Source organism: Rhinichthys klamathensis, unplaced genomic scaffold (genome assembly GCF_029890125.1).
Source record: "Rhinichthys klamathensis goyatoka isolate OS25496 unplaced genomic scaffold, OSU_Roscu_1.1 h1tg000359l_1, whole genome shotgun sequence".
Classification (NCBI taxonomy): domain Eukaryota; kingdom Metazoa; phylum Chordata; class Actinopteri; order Cypriniformes; family Leuciscidae; genus Rhinichthys; species Rhinichthys klamathensis.
The window spans coordinates 744207-764789 of record NW_026606868.1 but is presented as its reverse complement, the minus strand read 5'-3'; the positions used below and the strand labels follow the sequence as shown (position 1 = coordinate 764789).

Here is a 20583-nt window from a genome sequence, read left to right as displayed (position 1 = left end):
AAAAAAAAAAAAAAAAAAATTATATACAAGAAATTAGACTATAAAACAGTAAATATCTTATTTTGATACGTTCACACATTTCAACAGGGTTTCAGTTAGATAACCGGGTAGCAGGCGTATGAGGCGATGCCACACATGTTATTCTGGTTTCTGGCCATACGGATGTAGCCACCATCTCCAAATGTGGTACCCCAACTGTTAAAGCAAAAGCAAACAATCAGCATCTGCATTTATTCATTTAATGTTTTGACAGAGACCGTCTGCTTTTACAAGACTTTACAAAAATGTCTATTTCTCATGAGTGGGTACATTTCCAGAACCAGACCATTTATAAAATCACAAACCTTCACAATGATTCTGATTGTACCTGTTTTTGACCAGCCAATAGTCCTTCCCAGCAATCGAACCGTATCCCACAGCCAGCACTGCGTGGTTTACTTTTTGGGTACAGGTTGGGTCATTGTAAACTCCTGTGGACAGATGCGAGATAACCTCACAGCCCTAACAACAAGAATTTGATATGATTTAAAAGGCTAAAAAAAAAAAAAAAAAAGTACTTACCACTGCGGTACAGTATAAACTGAGGACGCGTGGCATCAATGGCCACTGAAATAGGTCCAACACTGGCCAAAGTCTCCTTCAAGGCCTCTTCATCTCCCTGATGGACGAAATGGTACTTGGTGCAGTTTGCTGCATGCTGGGATGGATTGTATCTGCACTGCCCTTGCTGTAGGACACATTTATTTATTATATTACACATTAGACCTATAAATGACAATGGATTACAATATTGCAGTTTTTTTTTTAAAACGCATGCTCCATCAAACTCTGACAGTCTCTACATTGCTGGATTTACATTTGTCAATGTATGGATCAGAATCTGCGGTAACAGGCCCTGTCAATTCAAATATGCAACCAAACATTTGTGTGCTTAACGTTTCTTCAAGTATAATTATTAGATGACAATTGAATTATTAGATGTAAAATGTTTCTTCTTCATTTGGATCCACACAAACAACTTACCACTGCTTCATAAGGGTAAGATGAATCGGAGTCTATTCCGCCATTATCAATGACGTACTGGAAAGCAGCGCTCATAAAACCGCCACCGCAGCCCTTGTTGCCATATCTGGAGGAACAGTCCACCAGGTTCTGAGGACTGAGGTCGACCAGCTTCCCTGTGGTCTTCATCAGCTGACCTTCAAGAGCCCCAACAGAGCTGAACGCCCAACAAGAGCCACATGCACCCTGACAGCAGAGAGAAAAGCATGATAAAACGACTAAAACAGGAAACACAAACTTTTGGATTACAAAGGCTTATGAGGCAGCAGAAACATCGTTCTGACAATGCGTTTTTTTAGTTGCTGATTTTTGAATTTCCAACTCATTGCAGGGGAAGTTACAAAAAAGGGGAAATAAATTCCCTCAGACACTGACAGGAGAATAAGAAAAACAAAAGGAAGTGAAACTTTCTTTAAATGTATGTGACAGTTCTCTGACAGAGAATGGGTCCAATTCATTTGACATCATGAGCAATAGCTAAACCACAATCAATGTCTCAGCCATTTTCCCAGGGTTGTGTACTGAAACCCGGTGCCAATATGTAACCGGACCGAATCAAAGACGAATATTTGGTGCCACTTAAATGCCTGAGCTGTCGATTGAAATATTTACCCTCTGGTTCTACGAAACGGACTTAAGCATCATCACTGCATGTGATCACTAGTTAATCCTTTGAGTGTACGATCGATCACACCGGTGTATATATATATATATATATATATATATAGTTCAATTTTAAGAATCTTTTATTCTATTTTTTTTTTTTTCAATAAAAAAAGCTGTTCTTTAATGTCATTCACCATCCTTTTAAGGCTCTTTATTTTTTAAAAGGGCCCCTATTATGGATTTTTGAAAATGACCTTTCATGTAGTGTGTAACATAGCTCTAAGTGAATGAAAACATCCTGCAAAGTTTTAAATCTGAAAGTGCACCGTATATAAAGTTATTGTTTTTCAAAAGAAAGAGTCAACTCGAGTCAATGAAATGAATCGGTTTTCCAACTAGTCATAAGCCGTTTCATTGTGACGTCAAGACGAAACATTAGCATATTGCCCGCCCACTTATTGCGCACGCAGACACCAGGGAAAACTTGAACCTCAAACCGGCAGCTGATTCCTGTGGATACTGGACAGCATCATGTCGAGAAGACGCTGTGCTCTTCAATGTGAGGGTAAAGCCAGTTTTTTTTTTTTTCACTGCCCAAGGACGAGCATGTGAAGAATCCGTGGTTAAAATTAATTTTTAGCATGATACCACAGCAGTATAATCCTAAACTTTTGCTGTGTTCCCTTTATTTTACTGATGACTGCTTCTAAAATCTCGGAGTTCAATGCAGGATTCGCAAACCGCTTGCTCTTGAAAGATGGTGTTCAAAATACTTCGTTTTGAGTTTTATATTGTGTAGGTCTCCTGTTTACTGGTTAACTCACATTATTACCTTCTTACTGAAATACTTCTGCTAATCAGCTGTGGGACACTATTACCTAAAACTGTGTCTATAAATGCATATTTTCTGTTGTTCTCACTACTTTGAAGAAAGATTAAGCATGGAGCAAGATTTGTTTTACCAACGTTTATGTTACATCAGTCATTCACGCTAGAGCTCGGCTAATGTATACATTGCATACATGCACTGTTATTGATACAGTTTCCACATGTTCACCGCAATATATTAGAAAAAAACTCGGTGCAGAAATTAGTACAAGTAAAATAATCGGTTTGTTGATGGACATGCACTTGTTAATGCTGAATCTGATGGTGAGGAATTACAGTTGCAACATCTCATAATGTGCCTCAAACTGAGTAGTGTATCACTGAGAAACGTCCTGCTCAAGTCATCCTTGCAATGGAGGTTCGAGTTGAATAACTAGTTCTTCCAGTGTTTCATTATTGGACTTGCACTCGGATTGATATGGTAAAATCAACGTCATTGTTCCTTACTGTGTTTAGTTTATGGTGTATGAAGTAGGGCTGGGTAAAAAAATATAGATTTCTCGATATTAATCGATTCTCATTTTTACGAACCGATATCGATTCTTAAATCTCAAGAATTGATTAGTCATCCTGTTTTCATTTGATGAATGAATGGAACATTGTAGCGCGCATCCCATCCAATAAATCGCAATAATCTTTGTGCTTTGTCACTATTGATACTAAATAAAGTCTCAAATTACGTCCATTTTCTTACGAAATTCAAAAACATAAATACCGTTTTGGCGCTGTGGCATGAGATCGCGCTGGCTCAGCTCAGCTCAAGAGAAGCAGCAGCGAGGAGCACACATGATCTCCTCTTCTGCCTTAATACCAGTTACAGCGCAAAATAAACATGAATGAACATCTGAAAGTGTGTTAAAATATAGAGTACAACTTATCGAAATCCGTATCATGTCACATGGAATCGCTCAGTGTTTCAACCGTGGAAAGACGTCAGTAAAACAACTTGTAAACAATGTCATGTAACGTCACATTTACCTCAGAAAAACCATGTGACCATAAACTCGTTAGTCAGCTAGAAAAATTAACTCTAAAGGAGCATTTTGCTAAATATATGCACCATATTACATATTCATTATCATTTTTAATGTTCTTCGATATTTAATGCATGTTTGAATAAATCTGGCAAGTTTTTATGACAGCCACCATTTAAATGTTTATATTTCTTATAACTTTATTATAAAAATAAATAAAAGTGTAATTTAAGTGTTTGTATAGCTACAAATCAGTAGGCTAATTAAGCCTAGTAGGCTACAACTGACTCCCATAGTTTACAGCATTAGTTAAGAGATTTGTTTTCCTTGAGAAAATTTGCCATGTATTGTACCTGATATCCAAAATAATCAATATTGAATCGAAATCGAATTGCAAGCTTGTGAATCGAAATCGAATTGTGAAATGTGTGTCAATACCCAGCCCTAGTATGAAGCCTCAGGACACGCAGAGCTGACATTGTTATGCCAATGGGCGTTTATGTTTTCGACACGCGCGGTGTACGCGGTAAACCAATCACAACAGACTGACATGTCTGGCCAATCAGAGTAGAGTAGCTCACGGAAAGGAGGGATTTAGAGAGATTGAATCATCTGATGAGTCGTTTGAGAATCATTGAAAATGTGGTGATGTGCAAACGTATATTATGAGAAAATTAAAGTTTTTTTTTTTTTTTTTTTACCTTTGATGCATGTAAACCCTTTTGTAGGAGACTCCAAAACAACTTTAGAAAACTTTAAAATAGCATAACAGGGGCACTTTAAAGTATCATTCAGGCACCGGTACGGTTTTAAAAGTACCGATTTGGCACCAGTATCGAGAAGAAAAAAAAAACGATACCCAGCCCTATTTTCCTTTGGCAAACTTAAAATGTAGTCAGTCCAGAAGCTATATAAACTGTCTTCATGCTACATAATAAATTTATATAGATGAATAGCAAAAAGAAAGCAAAGCAATTTGAGCAGAGATCATACAATCAAATATCTAGTACATTAATACCTGCATTTTCACACTGGAGACATATCCCTTCTCTCTCCAGTCAAGAGAGTCTGGGATAGGAGCCCCAGAAAATCCCACGAATGTCGCTGTTTGCCTCTTAAAGCCAGGAGGGACACGAGTTGTGGCTAATGTTTGGAGGATCTCCTCTGTTGTCTGTGAATCAATATGACACAAAATAGAAATATTTGAACAGGAAGAAGTTACACTATAGCTGTACAATAGAGTAAGGAAAACCGAAGAAAAAAGTTGATCTGTGAACATATCTTAAAGGGATAGTTCAACCAAAAATGAAAATTCTGTCAGTACTCACTCACCCTCATGTTGTTCCAACCCCGTAAGACTTTCGTTCATCTTCGGAACACAAATTAAGATATTTTTGATTAAATCTGAGAGCTGGATCACTCCTCCATAGGTTTCCAAGGGATTGAAACTTGCCGGCCCAGAAAAGTTATTAAAGACATTGTTAAAATAGTCCAAGTGACTACCGGCTCAATCTTAAGTTTATCAAGCGACAAGAATATTTTTTTGTGCACAAAAAGTAAACAAAAATAACAACTTTATTCAACTATTCATTTCCTTCTCTGTGAGCCTCGAGTTAGTTCATGTAGTGTAACAGCGCAGCGCTTCTGGTTGTACGTCACACGCATCACACACATGACCAGCGTTGGCCAATAGTGAGCCTACGAGTGACGTACAACAGAGAAGCGCTGTACAGTTACACTACGTGAACTAACTCGAGGCCCACAGAGAAGGAAATGAATAGTTCAATAAAGTCGTTATTTTTGCGCACAAAAAGTATTTTCGTCGCTTGATAAACTTAAGATTGAGCCAATGTAGTCACTTGGACTATTTTAACAATGTCTTTAATAACTTTTCTGGGCCGGCAAGTTTCAATCCCTTAGAAGCCTATGGAGGAGTGAGACAGCTCTAAGATTTAACCAAAAATATATTAATTTGTGTTCCGAAGATGAAAGAAAGTCTTACGGGGTTGGAACAACATGAGGGTGAGTAATTACTGACAGAATTTTCATTTTGGGGTGAACTAACCCTTTAAACCTCTCATTAGCGTCATGCTAGATAAATAAAGCAGTATCACATGCCAGGAGAGATTTTTTTTTCTCTTGTAAAAACTGGATGATAGTGCAAGCAGATAAATCACGAATGAAGAAACAAAGACATATGAGTGTGCGTGCTCTCTCTCTCTCTCTGTCTCACACACACACACCAGGTCACCCATGTGGTTCATGGCCAGGTCATATGAATGCATGCCCATGGAGGCCTCCAGGTTATGAAGGGTGATAAGTTCAAGGTTTTTCTCCCACAACTCCCTCCTGCCGAGTTCCTCGACCTGCAACACATATTACAGGGATCACACGTGATACGTTTGTGTGAGACTACAGTCACTGCATTTATTATAGATATCCTTGTTAATACTTCCATTTTAAAATCATTAATATTTCAATAAAAAATATTTCATCATTTTAAGCTAATCGTGAAATTATTAGTCTCACAAGAACACCCCGGATAACCATTATGAAAATGAAGCTGTAGGCCTAAGTATTGTAAATGAAACTCAGCTGTGGGATCATCAGATCGATGCTTATGAAACTCTGTTCTCACCTCAGTGGAGTAAAACTTGTCATGAGTCTTCTTCCATAACTCCCAGTGCTGGTCAAGATTCGAGTTGAAATGGGCCAGTGCTGCGCTACAACACACGGCAAACAGCAAGCTCCCGAACATCATGGCCTGACAACAGCAAAACAATCCATGAAAGTTACTGGCATGCATTAAAACATCAATATTTTTTCTGTTAATATACTCTCATTGAATTATGTTGACACATGGCCTAAATGTTACATCAACTACAGTCAGAAGTGATCAGTTCAGTGAAGCAGACTTCTGAAAGTCTTGTTTGTTTATTTTAAAATGTTCATCTCTAAAAGAAATGCTGTCATCCTGTATACACCTTCAGTGTATGAATGAGTGAGTGAATGGATGAATGTGAGGCAATATGTAAAGCGCTTTGGTGGCCATTGGGTCTGTGAAAGCGCTATATAAATGCAGTCCATTTACCATTTACCATCAGGAAGGAAGGAAACACATTAAGTAACAGAAGTAGACCAGAAAGGTAGTTAAAGTGAAATTGGTAGAAAAACAAATCTAAGCAAATCAATGTATAATAATACTAAAAGACGTTTTAACCAGTTAGATTAGGGAGGCAAAAAAAGGCAATTTTACAAGTTATATAAACGGAGCAAGAGAACACATGCAGGCTATGAGGAAGAAACGGAAATTAAACTAAGATGGGCGTTTGATCGACTTCTGATCCTTCATTTAACAAAATATTAACTCTAATTTAAGTATAGGCATTTTTAGCGTTTTACCTTTAACAGCAGTTAGTAGCCTACTAACAGACCACTAATAAAACGCTGACAACATTTCAAATATTTCAGGGAAAGTGCTCATAAAACCACAGTCACCACCTTAATTAAAACCGAAAGAGAAACGTTTTGAGAGAAACCGCGGACAAAGGCGACTTTTATCAAAAAGATACGACGTGAAAGTGAACAAGAAATTTACTTAGATATGTCTCGTCGTCTCACCTGTGCACTCTCGTTAAGCTACACTTCTTGTCGTTTGTCGAGGAGCGATGAGCGTCTGTAATTTCCTGGTTCCTTTGCTTTTATTTTGTTCCATCACGTGCTATGCTTATTGTCATATGGCACAGTGTCTTAGCTTACTTTTTGCTTCGCCCTGTATATGTTAGATGTTACATGTAGAAAAAAAAAAAAAAAAACATAATCGGCTATTAAACGTTGGATTAATTCAACGTAGGCTTATAGTTAAAATAACTATTCCTTATATTTAAAAAAAAAATTTATATATATATATATTTTTTTAATTAATTAGGCTATTTATTAATCCTTAAGCGAATTATATAAAATATAAAATAAACATACTTTTAATAAATATTAAACTAATTATATACAATTAGACGAATTAGATAGATTAATGGTGTTTTATGCACTTGGCTAACCTAAAAATGTGTCCGATGTGCTTTGATTAATTATAATTTGATAGGGGTTTTTTATTCTGTTTTCTCAACGTGGTAGTTGAGGCCTAAAGCCATTATTATCATGTATTACATGATATATGAAACAGGAAGACAGCCAGAGGAACTCATGTGGTTAAAAACACCATCATTTGAGCACACAAGCATGACATAAACACCTGTCTGGCTTATTTCAGAGAATGTAGGCTAGGTTCTAGAAGAACATTCTTACCATTGCCCAAATGTTAAAAAGCCACATAACCACTATAGAGTAGAGGAACAATGAGACCTAATTTTTTCCTTTCATTTGCTGAGTCATCATCATGATTCGACAAATATTTGTGCTGAACTGGTGCTGATTTCGATGGAATGAAAATCATCACATTTAAAATGATTAAATGTGTCTTGCTAAGGGGACATCTTCTTTAACATTAATTGAACTTACAATCCAAGCTGAGAGATAATTAGTATTTGTCTCTCAGAAAAGAGAATTTGGTATATTGTTATATGGTGTTTTCAGAACATTTATCACCTCAGGTCACATTTATGTGGTCTGTGGTTATATTTTAGAGCAAAAGCTTTATGGAACATTGTGAAATTTTCTTTGAACAATAATTACTGAAGATTTCAGTCATCCAGAAAGTAGGCTAGGCTTAGTTTGCAGAAGTTTGCAGAGTGCATTCACCCTTTTTAATTTCATGCCATGCAAAACTTCCTGAAACAAATTATTAAATGAAAAAATATCCATTAATGCCTCTGACAGACAGAGCCCTCCAGCTAAGAATCCTACAAAGGCCTGACACTTGGCACTGCACATGTAAAATTGTATAGACAAACTGAACTTAAATGTGATTGATTCACTTTTAGCAAATGTGAAATAAAATAAATTTTTTAAGTATTATTTATCACTCTTTAGGACTAATGGTGGCATGTTTTACTATGTATTATGTATATTATGAATGTATTACTGAAGTTCTGATGTTGTATTCTTTGTTTTCAGGTTAAAAAAAAGTCAAAGTTCAACGATTTTAAGTTAAAATTACTGAATGTGAACACAAAAGGGGAAATATGGGTTATTCATCTGATGAGGAAGTGGTTCAGTTATGGTCATATGATTTCTTACATACAGAACATAACTGTCATCATTTTTGTTTAAACAGCATAGGATAGTTTAGCTCTTAATTCTACGGTCTTTGATTTCTTTTCTTGGCTTCTCTTGGTTTCGACTTCCCCAAATAAATTCTCTGATGCTTTCTCTTCCACCTCAGCAAAACTAAAACTAAGTCTTCATAAACACAGGAACGTCTTACGGTTGCATGGTTTATAGAAACGTTCTCAGAATTCAAAATAAAGGGGTTGGCACTGATGTTTTATTCTCTGAATTTTAATTTACATAATGTTTCTGTACAGAGGTGTGGTATTGACTTGTATTTATTAAAATGTTAGTGTGACATTTTTTACATTAGAAAATGATCATTTTGAGGTAAACAGTAAGATACTTTCACCCAAGTATGATGTACTCAAAATTAACAGTTTTATTTAATATGGTAATAAAAGCCCTTGGTAATTTATATAATCAAAATGTAAAACAGAGATCTCAGATCCCACCAGGGGAGTAAGAAAAAAAACTTAGCAGACTGTATATACACAATATCAAAACTTCCCTTTTGAATTTCAAATATTGCACAAAACAGTTTCAACTGCATGGGATTAAAAACAAGACATCTAAGACACAAGAGAAAAAATACAAAACCTTGTGGTTTTAAATGAATTGCTTCTTTTAGAGAGTGTTTTCCCAATCATTATTATATGTTGGAGGTCATTGATAGTGATAATGAGTCCCTTTTGTTATTGGTCAGCAGCAGACAAGTTTGGTCCCTTTTGAGCTCCCTGCTTCCAGCTCTCACATGACTGGGTAACTGGCCAGGCTGGCAATACCACATGCATTGTTACGGTTACGAGCCATCAGGACATACCCCTTCTTTCCCCAGTCTTCACCCCAACTTCAGAAGCAGAAAAAAAAAAACAGATGGATTAGGAGAAGACACTAGGCTACTAAAATGCACATTTATTTATTTATTTTTAAATTAACTTAAAATGTCCTAATTAAATATAAATGACATATTTATTACTTTATTTTAAATGGAACATTTTTATTTAAATTATTTATTTATTATTTTAAACAAATCTGCTCTCTTGAAGAACAGATTTTCCTCACCTGTTCTTCACAATCCAGTACTTTTTGCCTTTCGGTGTGACTCCGTAACCAACAGCTAGCACTGCATGGTTGACATCATCCTTGTTGCAGTTGGGATCATAGTACACACCTAGAAATGGGTTTTGGACATAGTAAAGGTCAAGCTTTTAGTCTTATTAGTAACCTTTATTTGAAAGATTTCAGCAAATCATCACAAATCAGACAATATGTAGATGTTAAGTACCGCTTTTGTAGTACAGGAAGGTGGACTGCATGGCATCTATACCCACTGACACAGGTCCCACCTTTGCCACAGCAGTAGTCAGTGCCCTCTCATTACCCTGAGGAATCTCTTTATACCCTTTACAACTGGCTGCTCTCGCTGAACTGTTGTAGGCACATTTCTGATCCTGCAGGGGGAAGTAGTGAGATGAACAAAATTATGACTGTCAACAGGTAAATCATTGATTGGGTGTGACCTTAATCCAATCATTTAAATGAATCATTGAAAAAAATGAAGAAAAAAAAATCCCAATGCAGATTATGCTCAAATTGGTTACGTGAATTTGCTGTGCTGACCAACAGAAAACTGCTTGGTTTAAAAGTGTGTGAACTGTTCAGTGCTGCATATGTCGCTACATTCTTAGAAGAAAAGGTTCTATACAGAACCTTAAAGGGTTCTTTTAGACACTTCATAGAACTTTTCAGGGTTTCCCATCTTTGGATCATTTTATGAATTTAGTTGTAATTATTTCATTTAATTCTTATTTTTAATAAAATATTTTTTAAATTAAAAAAATAAACATAAACTGAAATATCAATTAAATATCCATATCCATTAAACGTGAAACATAAAGAGGGGAAGTTATTTTGATAAAAAAAAGTTACGAGAGCACGTGGATTTAAAAAAAGAATGATGTGCACAGATAAATTATTTATAATAAATACTGCAATATACCATAAAAAAAAAGATTTGTCAAAAAAAAAAAAATGTCTTTAAGGCTGACCAATACCGTTCCAACATAGGGGTAGCTCTCCTCTGAATCAATGCCTTGGTTGTCTGCGACGTATTTGAAAGCATTTGTCATGTATCCTCCACCACAGCCGTCATTTTCAGTCACACAGTCCACCAGGTTCTGAGGACTGAGGTCTACCAGTTGACCTTTGGTCTTCTTCAGCTGACCTTCCAAGGCCCCAACAGAGCTAAAGGCCCAGCATGAGCCGCACGAACCCTGAGGAGAGCAAGAGAAAAACAGCACTTTACTAGAAGCAGACTATACTCTACTGATTTAAAAATATAAGCTTAATCGTTTTAACCACTAGATGGCGCCCAAATACAATGATAACTGTAGTTGGCTTGAAATCTAAACAGATGAAGCCAATGGTTATAATGATAACACTCATTCTGTGGAAAATTGTTTGAAAGCACATTTCTTACAACCAGGAGTTAATGTGAGGATGATGATAAGGTTAATCATGTGAGAGATTCTCAGAGTGAAGAAATATTACTGGAATATTTTGTTATTTCCTCACTTGGTTCTTGACAGAAGTGACGTATCCCAGTTTACGGTAGTCAATTGATTTGGGCAACTTCTCCATTGTGTCACCAGGCACGTATGTGTTTGCTGAGTCACGGTACATGGGCATTTGGAGTCCCATCACATTCTCTGCCACTTCTTCTAATGTCTGCAGAGAGATAAGAATTGGACAAAAAGGATCTCGCTTCTAATTGCTTACCAATCCTCCAAAACGTTAACAAGTTAGATCCAGTTTCAGTAAACAGGCTTTTAAAATACATATTTTGTTGATGGAACATTCCTGTTGCCATAATCTTACTTATCTGCAAATGTTTTACTATGTATTATGTATATTATGAATGTATTACTGAAGTTCTGACACAGTTTGCAGTTTCACACACACACACACACACACACACACACACACACACACACACACACACACACACACACACACACACACACACACACACATATATATACAGTATATATATGGGTTAAGTGTTTCACAGCAGTCAAATATTAGTATAACGGTATACATACCATATCTCCAAAATGGTTCATGCCCAGATTATAGGTATGAATCCCCAGTTCATACTCTTTATTATGGGCCTCAATAAGCAGCATGTTCTTCTCCCAAATCGTCCGTCGAATAGACTCTTCATCCTGCCCACCATGAAACACACATGTAAATACTTGACACAAACAATGAGTAATACCGAATAAAAGTATTGCTGTAGACAGAGCATGTAAAAACAAAGCCCCATCAGAAAGGGACTTAGCCAGTACATTTAAAGCCTAATTCAAGTCCCCATGTGGTGGAAATCAAATTTGTAATGTTGTTTATATGACTATGTGGTGTTTTTAATATGCTTTAAGACAAATCATGAACAAATGCATAAGTCAAAATAATTGCTGAGTATTTTCTCCTTAAAACTGGATTGAACCAAAGACAATCTCAAAAACACAGTTTGAAATCGCTGGTGTTTCTGAGATCACAAACAGCTGGTGTGAGTGGAGGCGGGACTAATGGCGGGACTAATTTGCATATTCATAGAACCTCGTATACTAATGAGGCAAGGGTGTAGAGTTACATTCAAGCTATTTTAAAGGGATACTCCACTTTTTTTGGAAATAGGCTCATTTTACAACTCCCCCAGAGTTAAACTGTTGAGTTTTACCGTTTTTGAATCCATTCAGCCGATCTCCGGTTCTGGCGGTACCACTTTTAGCATAGCTTAGCATACATCATTGGAGTGGACAAGACCATTAGCATTTCTAAAAAGAAAATGACCAAAGAGTTTCGATATTTTTCCTATTTAAAACTTGACTCTTCTGTAGTTACATCGTGCACTAAGACCGACGGAAAATGTAAAGTTGCGATTTTCTAGGCTGATTTGGCTAGGAACTATACTCTCATTCCTGCGTAATAATCAAGAAACTTCACTGCCGTACCATGAGTGCAGCAGGCGTAATGATATGACGCAGCCCCTGAAAATAGGCCACCTTCCGTCAACACAACGGAACTATTTTGAGGCGCTGCGTCATATCATTACGCCTGCTGCTCTCATGGTACGGCAGTGACGTTTCTTGATTATTACGCAGGAATGAGAGTATAGTTCCTAGCCAAATCAGCCTAGAAAATCGCAACTTTACATTTTCCGTCGGTCTTAGTGCACGATGTAACTACAGAAGAGTCAAGTTTTAAATAGGAAAAATATCGAAACTCTTTGGTCATTTTTTTTTTAGAAATGCTAATGGTCTTGTCCACTTCAATGATGTATGCTAAGCTATGCTAAAAGTGGTACCGCCAGAACCGGAGATCGGCTGAATGGATTCAAAAACGGTAAAACTCAACAGTTTAACTCGTCTGGGGGAGTTGTAAAATGAGCCTATTTCCAAAAAAAGTGGAGTATCCCTTTAAGGCATGAAGAATTTTCATCACTCTTTCATCATTTTCATCACTCTGATATATTTAACATTTTTCAAGGAAAAAACATTTAAATATATCATTTTGGTGATCAATTATTAGTTTTAAGGGATACAATTATTGACTACAGAGGGACTTTAACTCTTTTATCACCCCGAGGAAACAGAATTTGACTATTTTGTTAGTCTTTTTAGTTTTTAGTACTCACCAGGCCATTGTACTCCCTCCTATGGGTGATTTTCCAGCCCTCCCATGCTTCATCCAGTGAGAGATTGTCCAGAGTGTGAGCTAGTCCACACCACACCACCACGAGAATAGGAATTCCACCAAATGTATACATAATGCCCTGAAAAACAGACAAACAGCCAGAGGTGTAAACCCACTATAGGCCTATAACATGCTCGTGCAACTTACGTGCGTGTTAAACGTAAACCACTTGCAAAAACGAAACCCCCACTGCAACCTATTTAGGTCAGTTTAGAGAAGTAAGGATTGAGTGGTTGTATCCGAAGTGAGGAAGAAGAAAATTACTGTCTACATAGAAAAATAGCGTTAAAATGTTTTCATTTTAAAAGTTTCGTGAAAAACAAAAAGAAAGCGAAAGTATAGCAACAAAGCTGCACACATAACTTCAAATGTTTCGATTTTCAATAGCCTATTTTACGAATGTTAAAACATTAACAATGTTAACTCTATTTAAGATGATAGAAAAATAAACTACAGAGTGACGATGAGGAACGGTTACCTGTATGATTTCCAGAAGTTCAGAACAAAAGATAGATGCTGGTTTAAAACTGGTTAGTCGACGAGACGACGACCTTTTTATATGCTGGAGTTTTGAGGAAGTTAGCCTACTCTTGTTGCGGGAAAGGGAAGATGTCCCGCTGCATCTGGAATCGCTAAAACATCAGCCAAGAGCGATGATGTCAGGTGTCGAGTTACAGTTTTAGGAAAAGTGGGAAGTTAGTTGGGAATAGTGTATCCTACCAAGGTCGTGAAAAAGAGATTTCTATATGAAATTTAAATTAATTTATCTAACACCACCACCACTAACAACAAGATAATATTTTAGAGATCCCTTATTAACTAAACCTTAGCCTACAGTTGCCATAGATAGAACCATAATTTTACACAAATAAGAAGTTTTACATATTGAATTTGGTGCAGCGTTTACTAAAGGTTTGGGAATTGCTTATATATTGACGGCAGTTTTTTTCTTTTTGCCATTGATTTTCATTAGCATACTTCTACCGGGCTAGTTATAACAAAAGAAACAGACACATCCAGCTTTTCAGGCAATTGCTTTTCTGTTTGGGATCCTGCAAATGGATGTGGTAAAGCAATGCACATTTTCTCATCTTAGTTCATAACCTTCTTCAGTAAGTACATCTTCATTCATCTCACATTTCCAGTAGGTCAGGTTGTTTTTTTAGCTGGAAGAAGACATATGATTTAAAACTCAACTGATTTGATGGTATCAATAAATAGCACCTCTTTCTGAGCATCATTGTCCTGTGGCCCTGTTAGCTTGTCATGAACACTTCCCCTTGTTAGTCAACAACCTGAGTTCCCTGCACAATGTGTTAGTGTATGAGGTCTACGTGTATAGGCATGCGGTCAGCAACACTAAGATATAAATGTATGTCGAGGAAAGTCCCCTTAGTGTTAGTTGCTCATGGCATGCTATGTGCAGATTACTCACAAACATACAAGCAAATCCATAAATATCACAGGCCAAAAGCATCATAGCCTGCTGACATGGTGACAAGACTGAGCAGACTAAGAACTATTTCAGCTTTTGTATATGGGGAACAAAAAACATGTGCCAGATTTATTCAATCCACTTTAAACACTGACTGGATTAGTTTGCACAAATAGTTTGTGTAGTTGCTAATTTAAATTCATTGAGCACTACCCAACTGGAAAACACAGCACTTCTATGAACTCAACACTTTTTTTTTTGTAGTGTAGTGTAACAAGACTGTCTTCCTGTACCTTTTTCTGCATTTAAGCAGAGTAAGATTAATGTACACTAAAAATAAACTTTCAGATACTTCTGTGCATCTTGTTTAATGTAATTTCTTTGGTCAAACACTGTTGACTATTAATTTGAAATTGTTACAATATACCTGAAAGGAAGGATTGACTGTGACCCAGATACATTAAATGAATGAAGCAGTTTTTCAGTAATACACACCAGCTCATTCATTCGTTACAAAAATTTTGACTTTTTTTTTTTGGTTAATCTGATCCTGATTAGAGCCTGTGGTGTGTGCGTATTTAAGTGTCGTTTTTCTAAAGGATTAAGGATTAAGCCTTATATTTCTAGACGTTTTGTGAGTGCAGATATTGTCGGTGTGAACACAATTAAATTGTTGTGAAATTATTTAATGTACAACAAATTTTATTATTATTGTATTAATGTTGAATTAAAAACCTCTAGCGTCACAACTGTTGAGTCATGTTAAACAGCAAAAATCCCTCCCTCAGGTAGCTGTTGGCAGCAAACTCATCTGTTCAAAACTAAAAAAAACATCTGTTTCCTATAACATTCCAGTCTAACCACACAGCTAAAGAAGCCCAGAATGCCTTGCTGCAGTCATGTGTCTGTTCCCATGACTATCACGAGACTTTTGATTCAAAGTGTTTTTTACAGATTATTGTTCAGAATGAGAACAGAACCATGCATCAAACTTCCCTTTTTGTATACACTATTGTATAGGCTATTGGTTATACATACCAGTCAAAAGATTGCACACAACTAGCTATACCAATTTTTTTAACATTTTAGAGAAAGAGTAAAGTCCTCAAAATTATGAAATTACAGAAATGCAGGTGACCGAAAAATGTTAAACAAATCAAAGCTACCTTGGAAGTCAACTTTTGTTAAGCTTTACACTCTGGGCTTCTTTCAACCAACCTCATGAAGTGCATTCATTATTTAATATTAAATATATAAATATAATATTATTTATTTTAAATATATTATTTATTTTAATTATATTATATTATATTATATTAGTAGAAAAGTGCTGCTGAGGCATTCCATTCATAAATCCCATCACTGGAGCTTGCTTTTGTTTTTCCAGTGCCGCCACCATTGATGCATAGATGCCCACATGCTGGGGATTAGAGTTGAGACACAGAGGGCCTGGCAAACTATACATTATTGCAGTCTTTGAAGAGCAAGAGCACATTCACAATTTCACAACTGTACCATCTGCCACGTGCACAGGGAGGGATCTGAGGGTTTGTGATGGCAGGATTTGACCAATACAAATCAGTGTGCGGCAAATCTAAGCCAAGGTCAGTACAGCATTTGTGAAGGCAGGTCAGAGAGAGTTGTGTAAATGGATAAACAGAGAGAGAGAGAGAGAGAGAGAGAGAGAGAGAGAGAGAGAGAGAGAGAGAGAGAGAGAGAGAGAGAGAGAGAGAGAGAGAGAGAGAGAGAGAGAGAGAGAGAGAGAGAGAGAGAGAGAGAGAGAGAGAGAGAGAGAGAGAGAGAGAGAGAGAGAGAGAGAGAGAGAGAGAGAGAGAGAGAGAGAGTACTGCTGGGAATAATGTAGTAGATTTCAGAAGGTTGTGTTAGGAGATAAACATCCTTTTACAATCCTTTTCAAATGTACAATAAACAGCAGTAAGGCTTTTGTTTACAACATGGAAGAAAAAAACCTAAAAGCAAATAATCCCAATTCCTGGCTGAATACCAAGACAGCGCTGCAGAAGACGTGTTAGAAAGGAGAAAACGCTCTGAATGAGATTAAAGGGCTCCCATGTAGCATTTTCTGACAAAACAAACTGTTCATGTAAGACAGTGGCAACATCTTTGGTTATTCTTTAATATTTCAAATAGATTAATGGATAAGGTTTAAATATGTTAAAGCTAAATATCTACATAAATATCTAAAGATAGCTATGGTACACTGTAAAAAAAAAAAAAAAAATTCTGTCAGCAGTTTCCAGAGAAGTGTCACCCCCCTTTTTTTAAATAGACATGAAAATGCACATTTCGAACATAAATGATTGTATTCAAGAATGTTTAAGATTGTAGTTAACAAAAAGATTGGTCTTGTTTTAAAGAAGATAGGTGTTATGATGCAGCAGACACCAGGGGATCCATACGCAGTATTTATTAGAAGAAGTCAAACAGGCATGGATCAAATAACAGCAAACAGGGCAATGGAGACAAGGCAGAGACAAACCAGATACAGGCAGAGGGTCGAGGCAGGCAGCGAGAATCAGAGTCCAGTGAAACAGTCCAGGGTCAGGGCAGGCAGAAAAGGGTCAGCAACGATAAACAATCCACAGGTCAAAATACAGGAAGCAAACACAGGAGGATAACGCTCAGAATTGCAACTAACAGTAAAACAAGACTTCGCAATAAGTGAATGTGAAAACCAGGTATTTATGGTGTGAACTAAACAAGATGATGAGAAACAGGTGAATGAGATGAGTGCTGATGAGTCCGGGCAGTGAGTTATGGGAAATGTAGTTTGTGAGTGAAACATGATTGTCTGGTGTGGAGTGCCCTCTGGTGTCTCTCAAGGGCACTCCAGCTGGTGACCGTTACATGCCCCCCCCCCAAAGAGCGGCTTCCAGACGCTCAAAAAACTGTCCAGGTGGGAGGTGGAGCGGAGGCGGATCTGGGGGCGGGATGGAGGGCCAGGTCCGTGGAGCAGAAGAGGAACTGGAGACCAGGGTGGAGCAGGCTGTGCAGGCGACCAGGGCAGATCAGGCAGTGCAGGCGACCAGGGCGGATCAGGCAGTGCAGGCGACCAGGGCGGATCCGGCAGTGCAGGCGACCAGGGCGGATCCGGCAGTGCAGGCGACCCTTCAGGCGGCCAGGGAGGAGACGACAGTCCAACTGGCGGCAACGGCGGAAGAAACCCTTCGGGCGGCCACGGCGGAGAAGACCTCTCAGGCGGCCACGGCGGTGAAGACCTCTCAGGCGGCCACGGCGGTGAAGACCTCTCAGGCGGCCACGGCGGAGGCTCAGGAACCAACACCGGCATAGGAAAAGCCACCGGCCCAGGAACAGCCATCGGCTCAGGAACAGACACTGGATCCAGCTCAGGAACAGACACTGGATCCGGCTCAGGAACTGGAACAGACACAGGCTCGGCGGCCATCTTGTCCGGAGACACAGGCTCAGTGACGGCCATCTTGTCCGGAGACACAGGCTCGGTGACGGCCATCCTGTCCGGAGACACAGGCTCAGTGACGGCCATCCTGTCAGGAAACTCTGGAATGGACGGGACCAGCATCTTGTGAAACTCTGGGCTGGACAGAACCAGCGGCGAAGAGGGCCTTGACCTGGGCAGGACCAGCGGCGAGGAGGACTGAGCGCTGGGCAGGACCAGTGGTGAAGAGGGCCTTGAGCTGGGCAGGACCAGCGGCGAGGAGGACTGAGCGCTGGGCAGGACCGGTGGTGAAGAGGGCCTTGAGCTGGGCAGGACCAGCGGTGAAGAGGGCCTTGGCTCTGGTTCTGCGGGTATAACACTCACAGACTCCTGCTTGGCGGGCATAACGCTCTCAGACTCAGGCACGGCTGGACTGGTGTGAGGTGCAGGCTCTGGAACGGCAGACATGACTTGAACAGTCTCTGGATCGGCAGGCGTGACGAGAACAGTCTCTGGATCGGCAGACGTGACGTGAAGCGTCTCTGGCTCGGCAGAAGTGACGTGAAGCGTTTCTGGCTCGGCAGGTGTCTCTGGCTCGGCAGAAGTGACGTGAAGCGTCTCTGGCTCGGCAGAAGTGACGTGAAGCGTCTCTGGCTCGGCAGAAGCGACGTGAAGCTCAGTCTCTGGATCAGCAGAAGCGACGTGAAGCTCAGTCTCTGGATCGGCAGAAGCGACGTGAAGCTCAGTCTCTGGATCGGCAGAAGCGACGTGAAGCTCAGTCTCTGGATCGGCAGAAGCGACGTGAAGCTCAGTCTCTGGATCGGCAGAAGCGACGTGAAGCTCAGTCTCTGGATCGGCAGAAGCGACGTGAAGCTCAGTCTCTGGATCGGCAGAAGCGACGTGAACAGCGGCCTCTTGCTCGGCAGGCGTGACGTGAACAGCGGCCTCTTGCTCGGCGGTCTCTGGCTGGACGGTCTCTGGCTGGACGGTCTCTGGCTGGACGGTCTCTGGCTGGACGGTCTCTGGCTGGACGGTCTCTGGCTGGACGGTCTCTGGCTGGACGGTCTCTGGCTGGACGGTCTCTGGCTGGACGGTCTCTGGCTGGACGGTCTCTGGCTGGACGGTCTCTGGCTGGACGGTCTCTGGCTGGACGGTCTCTGGCTGGACGGTCTCTGGCTGGACGGTCTCTGGCTGGACGGTCTCTGGCTGGACGGTCTCTGGCTGGACGGTCTCTGGCTGGACGGTCTCTCGCTGGACGGTCTCTCGCTGGGCAGGTACTGTGGGGTTGTAGGGCTCCTTGTCTGCTAAACCCACAGTAAAGGTTGAACCGCACAGTAACAGGGCCAAATCAATATAAAATTCTAAAGTCCATTGAGGATTGTGCAGTGGCATGGCTGACCCGAGTGGCTCAGATAGTCCCCCTCTAAAGAAAATCATGAGGCACAACGAATCCATTGGAGTTACGTTTGAAAGTTCAATAAAGTCTCTCACGTAATCCTCAATGGGCCGGTCTCCCTGACGGAGGCGCATAATTTGTGCTACTGGATTCATTTTTGATGCTGCTGGATCTGAAGTGGCGAAGTCTTCTGTTATGATGCAGCAGACACCAGGGGATCCATACGCAGTATTTATTAGAAGAAGTCAAACAGGCAGGGATCAAATAACAGCAAACAGGGCAATGGAGACAAGGCAGAGACAAACCAGATACAGGCAGAGGGTCGAGGCAGGCAGCGAGAATCAGAGTCCAGTGAAACAGTCCAGGGTCAGGGCAGGCAGAAAAGGGTCAGCAACGATAAACAATCCACAGGTCAAAATACAGGAAGCAAACACAGGAGGATAACGCTCAGAATTGCAACTAACAGTAAAACAAGACTTCGCAATAAGTGAATGTGAAAACCAGGTATTTATGGTGTGAACTAAACAAGATGATGAGAAACAGGTGAATGAGATGAGTGCTGATGAGTCCGGGCAGTGAGTTATGGGAAATGTAGTTTGTGAGTGAAACATGATTGTCTGGTGTGGAGTGCCCTCTGGTGTCTCTCAAGGGCACTCCAGCTGGTGACCGTTACAATAGGCCTATTTGGCAGTGAAATTTTTGTAGAAGTGAAATAAATTAAGAAAGTGAAACAGAAAAAAAGGTATAGAAGTTTGAGTTTATGGAAATGTACAGTGTAAAAAAAATAATTATTCATATTTTATATAAAATATATATTTTCAAA

General features: G+C 39.5%; 2 protein-coding genes across 2 annotated transcripts; both read right to left on the bottom strand.

The window, feature by feature from the left end:
- Nucleotides 1-7179, bottom strand: ctss2.1 (cathepsin S, ortholog2, tandem duplicate 1). Its single transcript, XM_056233104.1, has 8 exons — nt 7152-7179; nt 6169-6294; nt 5774-5896; nt 4549-4701; nt 1024-1248; nt 562-727; nt 368-470; nt 1-195 (listed from the first exon to the last, which is right to left on the bottom strand). The coding sequence occupies exons 2-8, from the start codon at nt 6289-6291 to the stop codon at nt 96-98; spliced, it is 993 nt and encodes a 330-aa protein (XP_056089079.1). The 5' UTR covers nt 6292-6294; nt 7152-7179; the 3' UTR covers nt 1-95.
- A 2237-nt stretch (nt 7180-9416) lies between these two features.
- Nucleotides 9417-14056, bottom strand: ctsk (cathepsin K). The gene is made up of 8 exons (XM_056233102.1): nt 13990-14056; nt 13453-13590; nt 11858-11980; nt 11331-11483; nt 10811-11029; nt 10042-10207; nt 9819-9927; nt 9417-9603 (listed from the first exon to the last, which is right to left on the bottom strand). Exons 2-8 carry the CDS (start codon nt 13582-13584, stop codon nt 9504-9506), a joined length of 1002 nt encoding a protein of 333 aa, XP_056089077.1. The 5' UTR covers nt 13585-13590; nt 13990-14056; the 3' UTR covers nt 9417-9503.
- Between the last annotated feature and the right edge of the window lie 6527 nt (nt 14057-20583).